Genomic DNA, 12,283 nt, shown 5'->3' with positions numbered 1-12,283 from the left:
CAGAATAATGCTGATAGTTCCTAGCACGGTATTGTTGTTATAATACTCTATGGGAAGGAAGCATTGTAGACAAAGTTTTTTCTATTTTCTCCGCATACTTGTAGACAAAGCTTTGTCAAAAAAAGTAATCTTGAGCAGATCTTGTGAACAACATAGTTGTATTCTCTAATGGATTTAAAATTCTGGAGGCGAATGTTGGACCATTCGTGTTATGCTTCAGGTAGTATTACTGCCTTTTGCTATTCATATCGCTCTTTGAGCGAGTACCATAGGTCATGTGGATTTTCATCCATAAGTATTCAGATTTTAAATCTGGATGTAAATGATGCCTTATGTAGTATAAAGCTCCATACTTGATTTGATCTTGAAGTGGTGGATCTCCCTCTTGAGGAGGATTAATTGCCGTCATAAGTACGCGGGATGATAGACTTATCTTCATACCCATTGCCCATGTTTGATAGTTTTTGCCATCTAACTCGAGTCTTTCGAACTTGACGTTGGATATTTTGTCCTACAAATTGACCAATGATTGAATGAATTTACACTTTAGGTAAATTAAAGAATCATGGTAATGTTGTAATAGTGCAAAAATTGTAAAGTCAAGTTGGTACTTGAATTTCATAGTGTAGACCTCAAATTATATCGGTAATACATTGAAGGTAGTCACCAAGATGGTGTAGACCTTTCAGTGGTGGGGGCATAATCTGTAACTATGCAGTAGATGCCATGAATTTCACTAACTTGTGTTATGCAAATCTTGTGTTAACACTATGAAGCTAATCACCAAAATTGGTGTAGACCTTCTTTAATTTATACTCAAATTGGATACGCATGTAGAGGATAGTCACTATGAGCAAACATAGTGTAGATCATATAGTAGTATATAGATACTATCTTGTGTATGGTCAATATGAGATATGAATTAAGATAATAACCTTAAAAGGTGTAGACCTTGATTCCAAATTTGATATTGGGTACGCGTTTTAAGGATAGTCACTATGTGTTAGACATAGCGTAGATCTCATAGTAGTATTAGAGTACTACTTAGTGTATGGCCAATATGTGAAAGTTTAGAATATAGTGTTACATCAAGTGGAAGAGGTAATCACATAGTTTGCAATAATAAGTATTTTGCAAGAAAAAGAATTTCTATTGCAAAGAAAACAAATTATGTAATAGGGAATGCATAAGGTCAAAACACATGGGACACATCAAATTTCCAGAGAAAATAGGGCCTGGAACATATACTGACAACATAAAACAGTACGAATCACAATTATAGTTAAAGACAAAGGCTATAACATGATTTACAGTACTGTAAATATTAAATACTGGAATTGGCTATAAATAATATGAAACTCAGGGGGGGTTTATGAGAAAATGCCAATTATGCCGTCATTTTCGGCCGACGGGTCGAAAAAACCTGAGCTCCAACCTTTTTGGCCTTTCGGCCCAAGCCTATTCGGTGCCCCCCTTTCCCTGCTCCATATATATGAAGAAGCCAGTCGGTTAGGGTTAGGGTTTACCAAACCCTAACCGGCCCTTGTGCCGCCGCCGCCATGTGGGTGAAGCCCAAAATGCCAGAGCTGATCCGGCCATGGTGGAGGCCAAGCCGCCGGCGAAGGGGGCTGGAGCCAGGCCGCCGGAGGAGGGTTCGCCGGAGCCGCTCCGATCATGGTGGAGGCTGAGCCGCTGGGACGCCGAAGCCGAAGGCCGGAGCTGCCGCTGAGGAGCCGCAAGCTCGCTGTTCAGAGGAGGCGACTTTGTCGTGCAGAGGTGGCGGCTGAGCCGCCGTGCAGAGGAGGTGGCCGAGCCGTGCAAAGGAGGGCGGGCTCGCCGTGCAAAGGCGGCGACCGAGCCGTCGTGCAGAGTAGGCGGGCTCGTCGTGCAGAGGCGTTGGTGCACCGCCCCTTCCCCCTGGCACGCACACGCGCCAGGGCGTGTTTAGATGCCCTCAGAGGGGAGGCTGGAGGCCGCAAGGGCCCATGATCCCAGGCGGAGGCCCGGACGGCGGTTGGCCGCTGCAGTGGCGAAGCAGCGGAGGGTTCGACGGACCGGCACAGTGGGGGTAGCCATGGTGGAGCCGACAGTCGATGAATAGGAGCCGTCGGTTTGGATGAGCGACGCAGTTGCCAAGGAGACAGTGGTGAATGGGTCCTCAGAGAGGACTTCCACGACTTCAACACTAGAGTCTATGAAGGCCGACGTGTTGAGGTCGATGCCCTGGGAAGAAGAGGCGGGATTGTAGTCCGCCATTGCTCCCGGGAGGCTTCTGCTGCAACGGACGTGGAAGATCCAATTGCGGCGATGGATTTCCAGAGTCGATTTTGCCATCGCAGTAGAGGGAGCCGCGTCAGCCATTGGAGGAGACAGTAGAGTATACTTCGGAGTACAACCACACACGCTCCTTCGGATCTTCCTCCTCCTCGGACACCATCACCGGTGTACTGTCGAAGAAAGGGGCAGCTGCCATTGTAAGTGATGGTCCGACGGGGACAACGGCTGCAGGGGCAGGTGGAGCCCCTAGAGGTCCACGATGGCAGCTACGACGGCGACGTCTATTGTGGCCGAGCGATGAGATGTGCTGGAGAACGACAGTCTCCGAATCCATTAAGCAATGAAAAACTTCACTGATGGTTGAAGATGAGACAATCTCTTTCTTTTATTTACCTTGATCTGAGAGGAACCTTCGAGTCTCTGTTTGTTGGTGATAGAGAATAGCCCTGTTTTTCTTCTCTATTGTTGCTCAGTGATAAAACTATGCGCTGATAATATGTTCTAAGTAGTCTTTTAAGAATCAGAAAATCTCTTTTTTTTTATTGATGAGTTTACACAAATACATACATGGTAAGGGACAAATACATGTCCAATCGGTGGCAGTTCCACCCAAATAGGTGTCCTATTGTTATAATTGCTAATAATAGTTTAATCACTAATTAATCACATATTTAACTTAAATGGGTGTCTGTTCATAACAGTTTTGCCTCGCCTGACGTGTGGTTGCATGTGCTAGTAGGCAGACAGACGCTTTCAAGGTACAGCAGCTCTGGGAGTTGATCTGCAATAGCCAGGGCGTCCTGGAAAATTCTGGCCCCATGTCAAACTCTAAATTGAGACCTAAATTTAAGTGTCAAAATAAAATAAAGTTAACAATAAATATTTCAGCAAGTGGAACTGCACGGTTTACAGGTTGTAACCTTGAGGCCCATATCTCCCGGATCACCTCTCCTATTATGCTTCAAGACTGGCTCCTCGACTGCGACTCTGATTGTATCCTCTGCCGAACTTGTTGGACCAAAAGTTTCAAGTAGTCCTAAGTAATAACGTTTATTGCAGGAAAATAGGGTTAACTGGCTAACATTAGAAAGAAAACAAGTTATAAAACTTCTAAATGTAACAGAACTTGATATATATATATATATATATATATATATATATTTTGTACTGGGCTTCAATGTAGTTTTAAAATTTGTAGAGAACATACATTGGTAAGCTCTGGATCACTGACAAGCTCTTCAAGCATGCCTTGAATGCTGTCATCTTCGCCATAAGCCTGAGCGGCAGTTTCAAGGACAGCACTGAAGATATTCTCTGGAGATTCATGGTGTTCAATGCGTTGACGAGCTTGTTGAAGATCAATCTGACCATTGAATACAAAACATGAGATATTCCACAGAGGATCAAGGGTTCCACATTAACTGCAGTACAACATATATTCAATAGGGCTGACTAAATTTACTGATAATTTGAGTGTGTCAATGAACAAATAAATAAATATGCCCTAATATTATATTAACCCTTCTCAGCTCTTTGCATCAAAGAATAATATCAGTATCGTATATGAAAAGCAATACTGACCAACAATTCGTTGATACAAGATTGCTCCGCAAACCAACCATAAAGCACAGGCGACATACATAACTTTACAGAAAAAATGCAGATACGACAATTCTTTACTCAACAGAACAGCTTACCTGAGAGCTGACATCTAAATCATTTCCTTCTACACTGTCATTGCGCCACGGCGGTGATCTAGATTCTCCACTATTTGCACCAACAGGACGAGCCCCTGCTCCACCAAGAACTTGGGATACAACCGGCATCATTTGCTGCAACATTCTAGACAAGTCCATGCCACTTTGCCCCCTCCCTGAACCAAACATGGACCCAAGGTCTTGCTCATCCACATTCTGCATGATATTGCTTATAGTATCTACAATAGCAGGGCTCTGTAATCCCTCCATCACGCTCCTCAAATCAGCTCTCGAACCCCCTGCTTGTGTAGCTACATTTGACAATAGGTTGCCGAAAACTGGGTTGTTGAGCATCCCAGATATCATGCTGCTGACATCAGGTTGTCCTTCACCACCCTGTCTTCTCGGAGGCACTCCAGTAGGCTGTGGCGTAGAGGAAGGGGGGGCAGAGTCGGTGGTGTTGCCTCTGCTTGCATTAGTATTCTGTGAAGCGAAACCTTGCAGAAACTGCTGGGCCAGCATAACAGAATCTTGGTTTTGGCTAGCAGAAGAGGAATCCCTACCAGGATCAGTTGTGCTCCCAGGTGGCTTTGCTGTTCTGCTCCGTCTCTGAAAGTGCTGTTAAAAGAAGCAATTACATTACAGCCAACCACAACAAACTCCAAATCTATGACTTGCAGATATAATTGACATCAAAATGCAGACTGACTAATACTAGAATCCCAACAGGTTAAAGCGTTTAAACTCAATTAATTAATACCTTCGGAATCAGGCCTCCACCAAGACCTAACGGTTCGGACCTGCCACTTGCAGAAGACTTAAGGGACTGTGAACCCACTCCATCTGAGGATTCATTCTTCAGTGCAGAACTTTCAGCTGATACGCCCAAAGGAATATCAGGAGCACAGATGGCTGTGGGGTCTCCTGATAAGTTGGCTGTTGCTAGTTCCTCACAAGACAATCTAACATTATCTCCATGGGTATCTTCCGTTTGTGGATGCTGTTGAATAATGTTGACACTGGGAACATATACAGTATTGCTGCCTTGAGATGTCAAATTGGAACCACAAGTACCTAACAGCAGCAATTAAAACAACAGGAATGGTGAATATCAGTAAAGTTGTAGAGAAGAAAACTCCAGATAGCAAATTAGTAAAAAATACCTGGTTCAGACGCATGAGATTGCACATTTAATGAAGTTTGACCATGATTTGAACCTGAGGGCTCATTGTGCAGCTGTGTGGTTGTTGATGTTGAAGAACTCAGCTCACCAGCTCTGCTGTCTGTGGTTGGGTGAGATCCCTGGTCTGCTGTGTTCTGTGCAGATGATGAAACCTGGCCTGGCGCATTCGCAGCCAATGCATTGGCTACATGTGCAGTCACCTGTGCCACTATAGAAGGAATACCAGCAACACCACCTACAGAAGCTTGTGGAACAGCAGATGTTGAATTTTGTTGAGATCCATTGCCCTCTGAGGTCTGAGAACCTTGAGAAGAGGTTGATTGATTAGGCACTGCAACTTGACCCCTCACTTGAACAGGCAGGAAAACACTTAGGACATGGTTTGGAGCCTCGACAGAGGACTGTGCTGGAATAGCTGCAACAACTGTTCTTGTTGGCAATCCATGTGTTGCAGCTGAGTTACCAGACGGGTTACCTCCTTGAGTTCTTACTGCATCTTGGCGGTCCCTGTTGACAACCATACCAATAGAAGTGGTGGCCATACCAGCAGATGAACCGCTTGCTGCAGAGGAACCTAAGTGAGGGTATGGGAAAAGAAATAACAGTTAGGGGAAGACCACTAGACACACAAATGTGAAAAGCATTCAATTAGGAAGTCAGATTTCAGATAGCACCAAAATATAAATTGCTAGGTATGAAAGAACTCTGTGGGATATTCCAGAAGATATTGAGAACAGGTTATTGATCTAGCAAGTACATTGAGGACACTCATGAATCATATCTGAAAGATACCGCAACTAACACTAATTTGAACTACCATATTATTAAGTATACATAGTATTACATACTATTATCCATTTTATGCCAGCATATCGGTCATCAAAGTTTTATAAGGTAGATCCATTTCATGATATTAGGCTATGAGATGTTTAATATCTAACATCCTCAAACAAATCATGAACAGTTGTATAGTACAATTAAGAAAATACAAAAGTTCAGTTTACAGGGTATTACAGTTTATAATATGCCATAGAGGCAACTTGATTCTCATTAAAAACAGAACTTAAGCCTGTCTAACAATCCAACACAGAAACAATTTGTTCAGAGGAGCTCAAGTTTGTGGCAGCTTCCTCCTTCAGCTCAAGACCCTAACAAGAGTGGAACAATAGTAGAAATGTGACCTTACCACTAGTAGGGACATTGATGTTTCGAAAAGGATCTCCAAAACCAGATGACCGAGAAGGATTAACAATACCAAAAGCACCAGAAACTCGACCCAGAACTGGTATGTTGGATACTCCAAAAGGAGGAGTATTTTGAAAAGATGGCTGCACAAAGAGAGAAAATGTGTTGCTATTATTAGAGTGCTCTGACCATCAAAACCAACATGAAAAAAGTGTAACAATTTATCACCTGAACCATGATTGGATTTGGTCCTGTGGAGTTTATATAAACAGCAGGTCCAGCATTTACAAAAGCCTCAGACTGCAAAATTGACAAGCTTTCAAAATTGTCGGAACATGCAAAAAGATAGTTACACAACATTACAGAACATATTATGCATACAGGAGATGGCCCCGTGCGAAGCATCATCATTGTCCGACCAAGCTCGAAAAGCATAGCACCCAAATGTTGCATTGCAATTCCCAACTGAACCGATTCATTCTGGATCTCACGACGAATAGATGAATCCCCAGTGCCACCATTGCTCCGAATACGTTGTACAACGTGCTGAAACAGAATATCAATTCAGGAATTCATCAAATATCTTCTTACAGATGTCCAAAGAAAAGTTTGCATCTATCAGTTCAGAAGTTCATCGGGTATCTTTCACAATATGTAATAACATAAACCAAGTTGCATCCCGCCAAGACACAGGATTCTACTGACTCAAGCACATGTAGCAGAGAGAAAGAAACCAGAAGAGAGATTGGCCTCTACCGACTCAAGCCCAACATCTAAGTACCATCCTCCTCCAAAGCTCCAATGCCTCCTATGCTGTCTACTTCCAGCCAGAACTCCCACACAGGCATCTTATTCATCTACCTCATCCTCTTACGGTGCTTCTTTTTCTGCCACTGCTTCTCTGGCTCATCCTCAATCTGCGAGAAGCAGCAGCGACGGCGACAGCAGAGACTAGGCTGGTGGCAACTGGCAAGAGCAGCAACTGCAAGCTTCGGATTGCAGCGGACGGGACCTGGGACTATAACAAGACTTCCCTCCTACCCAGTCGAAGGGTCCCTGTTGTGCGCCTCCAGACACTGGGACATCGAGAACTCAAATAAGCGACGTGATAAAAACTATGGGCTTGTTTTGTTTGTGCCTGATCTAGCGTTGCCAAAAATTTGGCCAAGGTTTTTATTCCCACAATTTGGCAAAGGATTAGCAAGAAATGCAAGGATATAACAAAGGAGGTATTGGCTTGCCAAAATTCAAATGAGTGCCAATTATTGGGCCTAGCCAAAGCTTGGCAAGGCGGGTATGGGACTTTGGGCACGAACCAAACACACTGCATGCCCTTAAAGGCTTAAACAACAGGAAATATATAAAAATACTGGTTAAAAATGTGCCACAAAACTGAACCATACAACTCAACAGCACCTTTGCATAAAGAAGCAACAAAGCCAACAGCCCAACATGAACAAAAGGGAAGACCTACTCTAATATGAAATCATGCAAACACTAAACAGTGAACGGTGAACATAAATTATGTTGTAAAGTTGCATAGGACCTGATAATTTAACCTTGAAGCCAGGGCATAATTTATGCCTTGACCAGGCATGGTTGAGGTTAGGTGTTATGGGCTGGGTCAGGGCCTGCTCGGCAGAGCACGACAAGGGAGCACACGGCGCACGGCAAAGCCATGAGATAGGATTAGTAGTTTCCTTAGAGTCTAAGTCAAGATTGTCTAAGTCAAGATTAGATAAGATTGTTAGCAGATTTGGTTAGTTAGGATTGGATTAGATTTGTTAGTGGAGTTCTGGCTGGCTATATAATGCCCGCCCATGTCACATCAATAAGCAAGCAGAAAATAGATAGAAAGAAGGTTCAGAGCCTCCGGAGAGAGGGCGAACTCATTTATCTATCTGCTACCCTTTCCCATTAGGAATGATCAAGAGGAATTTTTTACAAGTCTTTCAATTTATTTAGATTCCCATAGACAACCCATAAATACGCAAAAATGGTAATAAATGTGTTTAACTTTAAACAACAACAATCGGAATAGAAGGGGAAAAAAAAGGTTGCAGAACTTAACATTAACCAGGGAGGGTATATTAGATGAACAAAATATCATCGTCGAAGACCGTAAATCATTTGTGGATTGATTAACATTGTGAAGTAAAAGGTACAGCCGTACAGAACATAACTACAGAAGAGAAGTGACATACAGAAAGAGCAGGAGCTGCACTGCCACCAAGAAGTTGTTGGGCTCTTTCAATAACTTGAGCCAAAACCTCAGGACTTGGAAATCTTGGGTTTAGATTAGCATCACCAGCCACTGGTCGTTGCTGGCCTTCTGAATCCCTGGATGGTGGAGTACCTTCATTTATAGCATAAAATGAATATCACAATCTTTGATGACAAACAATAATAATACAACTTTAAGAAAACTATGATACCATTATTCTGTAATACTTGGTCCATGCGCTCCATATACTCCGAAAGAGTCGTCAGAGAATCCGGAATAAACTGTCCCCATTGATTATAAAATCAAAACAATGTTATACAAATTGAAAAACAGGAGGAACAACAAGAAAGATAACACATCTACCATGTTGCGAGGAATAGCTCCTGCTGGTTGAAGTTGCGTTACATGGATTTGATGGTTCAGAACCGAAAATCCTGGTTGTGCTGGGTTCAATGGCTGAGTTCCTCCAGGGACATTATTGGCCCCTTCTGGTGCAGTAGCCAAAGGAACCTGATTAAGCAGCCATAAATAATTAAAATCTGAGATGTCTCGAGAACCCTCATTAGATCTTAAGAAGAACTGCCTCATTACCGAAAATGCCGTGTTGGTGACACCACCAGACATCGCAACACCTAAGGAACCAAGAAGATCCCGAACACTCTGCAAACAGTAGAAGGATTAGAGAATACCATTTGAGTATTTGACAAGTCAAGCAATTGGCATCTATTTCGACAAATATACAGAACGCTAGAACAAACCATATACCCTAGCCATGTCATCTACCATACCATCAGAATACAGAGCCTCTATAATTTCTTGGAAGAGAGTCAATAAAAAAGTAATTCAAAAAAATACAATCAAAATGTAGCCATAACCAAGAGCTAAGCAAATCGGTCAACTTCATCAAGACACATACAACAATGAAAGAAGCATACCCTGGAAATATCGTCCAATAACCCTCCATTTCCAGCAACATTTACTGCACAAAGAACAACAATGTAAAAGTATTTATCAGGCCCATGCCCAGCATCTTCTTGTAGTCATAACCTAAGCACCAACAGGGATCTGTTGGATTCAACACCAACCAATAAGGTAAGGATCAAAAGGTAGCTGTAGAATTCAGTGACAATCAATTACATCTAAAAATAATAAAGGCACAAAAAATGCTTCAGGTCCAGTAAAGTTGTCACCATATCATTGATGTTGTTCCTTTTTTATTATTTTGAGGGGACTGTGCGCCCTGCGGCACTGTTACTCAAGTTGACCAGTAGTGCATACCTGGGTACCCGCAAAGAACCAATGTTAACATGGAAAACAAGTTGAATAGTGGCGCTCATAGTTCACATGCTGAAGAAAAAACATAAACCAGGCAATTGTACATGCCCATCTTGACATCTCTCGGATGCTTAAGTAAGAACTTTAATCAGCCTGCAGAATTTGCTACTCATCATAACTAGCAATATTTTTGCAGCACTTTCAGGGCTGAAAAATATCATACCCAAGATTTTAAAAATTGTTTGATTTCCTAATGACGGATATGCAGAGTAAGGCATCAAGCAGGAGAAACATCATGTCAGCATATCCAAATACTTGGTGCTTTAGGATTGATGATGTAGTTTTCAAAGCAACCACAGATCTGACTTACCATTAGCATGGGTGTTTCCTTCAGAAGTCCCAGAAGAATGCTGGGCTTCAGCTGCACGCCGAGCAACCAGATGCAATGTATATCCATCTTCCAAATCTTGAGGTTGTCAAGGATAAAGATGATAGAATCTTGATGGAGAGCAACAAACACATACAAAGACGAATGGCGCAACAAAGCAATTTAAAAACACACAACCAGGAAAAGAAAGATGTTTATATAAATGACAAATTTCAATCAAAATTAATAAGATGGTACATTCCTTTATAAATGACAAATCCAACCACCAAGTGATGAAAACCAATAATCTACACAACCTCCGCACAGTCCCATGATATCTGTATAGGGTTGCATATAAAATCAACTGAGAATGCACTTAAACCGGCATTGAACAACCTCTTAACCACCCCACAAGTAAATATTCTGCTTCTGTCAGTCAGCAAATCACCATTACAGCTCAGAAAAATAAATTATGCTGTCATTAAATGTCATGACACATAACTAAGCAATTAGAAAAAAAAAAAAGCTAATAAGGAAACATGAAGTATAATGTATAGTACAACTCATCAGAAAAAAATGCACGGACACAAAGGTTACGGTATTCTGATAGGAGGTGATCATCCTTTAAGACTCTTCCTCTAAAAATCAACCGCTGCTGATCCAGAGGAACCCCAGTTGTATCAACTATCTTCTGTTTTAGAACCGAAACAGGCACCTAAAGATGTGGCAATTAGTTCTTCCCGAAACATTGCACATAGAAACATTTGCTCTCCTGATTCTAACTACAAGAATTACAAATCAACATAGGATCGAGCATTTTATAGAGTTCATATCACTTCACAATAGTTCAACAGCCAACAAACAGACAGACACAAAACAAAATGTCAAGAAGGTAAGAGACTTCTTACATTCTTCTTCACACGAAGTTTGTGGACTTGTGAATCCAGGGTCTTGATGTTGATCTCAATGGTAGACTCTGGATCATCAGCAGGTTTCACAGTTGAACTGCTGGCCCCATGCGAAGCATCATCAGCCATCCTACACAGCAGGAAATGATTGATACAAAGAGCAGATGCCACAGAAACCGCAAACTACTCAAATTCTTATGTGTTCTATGGAAAAGCGCGTACTTTTCTGTAGGCTTCTAGTTCCTTCCCACTGAAGCTTATGAACCAGCTGCTCCCTGCTACGCGACCTCCTCGAGCCCCGGCTAGATTTATCCAGAGCACTGATGTGCAACAACCTGATCGCACCACGGATGAATGGATTAGACTGGATTATCAGGGCACCAGGCGGCACACAAACCCGAACCTATCAATGGGGGAGGAAGCGAGATTTGGACTCGACAGTTCACAACCACAGCGAAGGAACGGTCCCCTAGAACAAAACGAACTCTTAGCCTCCTACAACAATCCGTCCGAGCAGGCTAGGGTTACTCACCGACGAGAAAAGAGATCGATCCGAGTGCGGACGGGAGATGGATCTCCACTCAACGGCGGTCGGGCACCAGCAGAGGGCGGCGGCGGGGCGGCGAGGAGGGCGACGGCTCCGACAAGAGAAGACTTGGGTGGAGAGACTAAGGGTTGCGACCTGGGATGGAGAGGCGTCAGCGAGGAGGAAGGTATTAGAGAGAGGGGAGCGTGTGCGGGCGGTTCTGGAAACTTCCACCCGACGGCTGGCTTGGTTTTGGGGAGGGGAGGAGACGATGTGTCGACGATGATCCTTGGCTTGGGCGATGGGAGCTGAGGGTGGCAAATTGCAAGGACTATGGAGATTTTTTTTTTGCTTTTTCATGTTATTTTCTTTGTATTTGTTATACCTTAGGTGTATCATAAGTTTCTTGATAAATTTTATATTTTTAACTTAAACTCGTGTTGTATAAGTTTTTTAAGGCAATTTGCATAACCATTGTAAAATAGTCAAATAGATAATAAAAACAAAAGATCATGATATGCACGATGGTGAGAGAACGGGATAGCAAAGATTAGTTTATGATGAAAGGGTTGCAATTCGACATCCGAAAAATTCTGAATGTAATAATGATAGTTACTACGGTAAAAAGTTGAGGAAAGGAA

At 42.7% G+C, this 12,283-nt stretch overlaps 1 protein-coding gene across 5 annotated transcripts; it reads right to left on the bottom strand.

Moving 5' to 3' along the window:
• Window positions 1-2,795: 2,795 nt before the first annotated feature.
• On the bottom strand, window positions 2,796-11,954 carry LOC133898477 (ubiquitin-like domain-containing protein CIP73). 5 transcript variants are annotated; one of them, XM_062339191.1, is made up of 19 exons: window positions 11,649-11,954; window positions 11,339-11,519; window positions 11,117-11,246; window positions 10,806-10,923; window positions 10,212-10,307; window positions 9,502-9,545; window positions 9,158-9,226; window positions 8,930-9,076; window positions 8,778-8,847; window positions 8,547-8,698; window positions 6,724-6,888; window positions 6,571-6,642; window positions 6,344-6,485; window positions 5,138-5,731; window positions 4,735-5,048; window positions 3,975-4,592; window positions 3,485-3,640; window positions 3,198-3,313; window positions 2,796-3,117 (listed from the first exon to the last, which is right to left on the bottom strand). In XM_062339191.1, the coding sequence occupies exons 3-18, from the start codon at window positions 11,243-11,245 to the stop codon at window positions 3,239-3,241; spliced, it is 2,961 nt and encodes a 986-aa protein (XP_062195175.1). In that variant the 5' UTR covers window position 11,246; window positions 11,339-11,519; window positions 11,649-11,954; the 3' UTR covers window positions 2,796-3,117; window positions 3,198-3,238. The 5 variants fall into 5 exon arrangements, with proteins under 5 accessions (XP_062195175.1, XP_062195173.1, XP_062195174.1 ...); XM_062339189.1 differs by having other exon boundaries at window positions 11,339-11,451; XM_062339190.1 differs by having other exon boundaries at window positions 2,796-3,077; window positions 11,339-11,451.
• Window positions 11,955-12,283: the final 329 nt, after the last annotated feature.

The sequence above is a fragment of the Phragmites australis genome, chromosome 18 (genome assembly GCF_958298935.1).
Source record: "Phragmites australis chromosome 18, lpPhrAust1.1, whole genome shotgun sequence".
In the NCBI taxonomy this organism is placed as follows: domain Eukaryota; kingdom Viridiplantae; phylum Streptophyta; class Magnoliopsida; order Poales; family Poaceae; genus Phragmites; species Phragmites australis.
The sequence above is the reverse complement of the archived record's forward strand: the minus strand, read 5'-3'. Positions and strand labels throughout refer to the sequence as shown.

What these genes read in the sequence shown, in the direction of transcription:
- LOC133898477 (XM_062339191.1), bottom strand. Translation starts at nt 11,245, where the DNA reads ATGGCTGATGATGCTTCGCATGGGGCCAGCAGTTCAACTGTGAAACCT. An exon ending in GAGCTATTCCTCGCAACATG is followed by an intron (nt 8,848 to 8,929) that starts GTAGATGTGTTA and finishes CAATGGGGACAG; the next exon opens with TTTATTCCGGATTCTCTGAC. An exon ending in ATCTCATGCGTCTGAACCAG is followed by an intron (nt 5,049 to 5,137) that starts GTATTTTTTACT and finishes TGCTGCTGTTAG; the next exon opens with GTACTTGTGGTTCCAATTTG.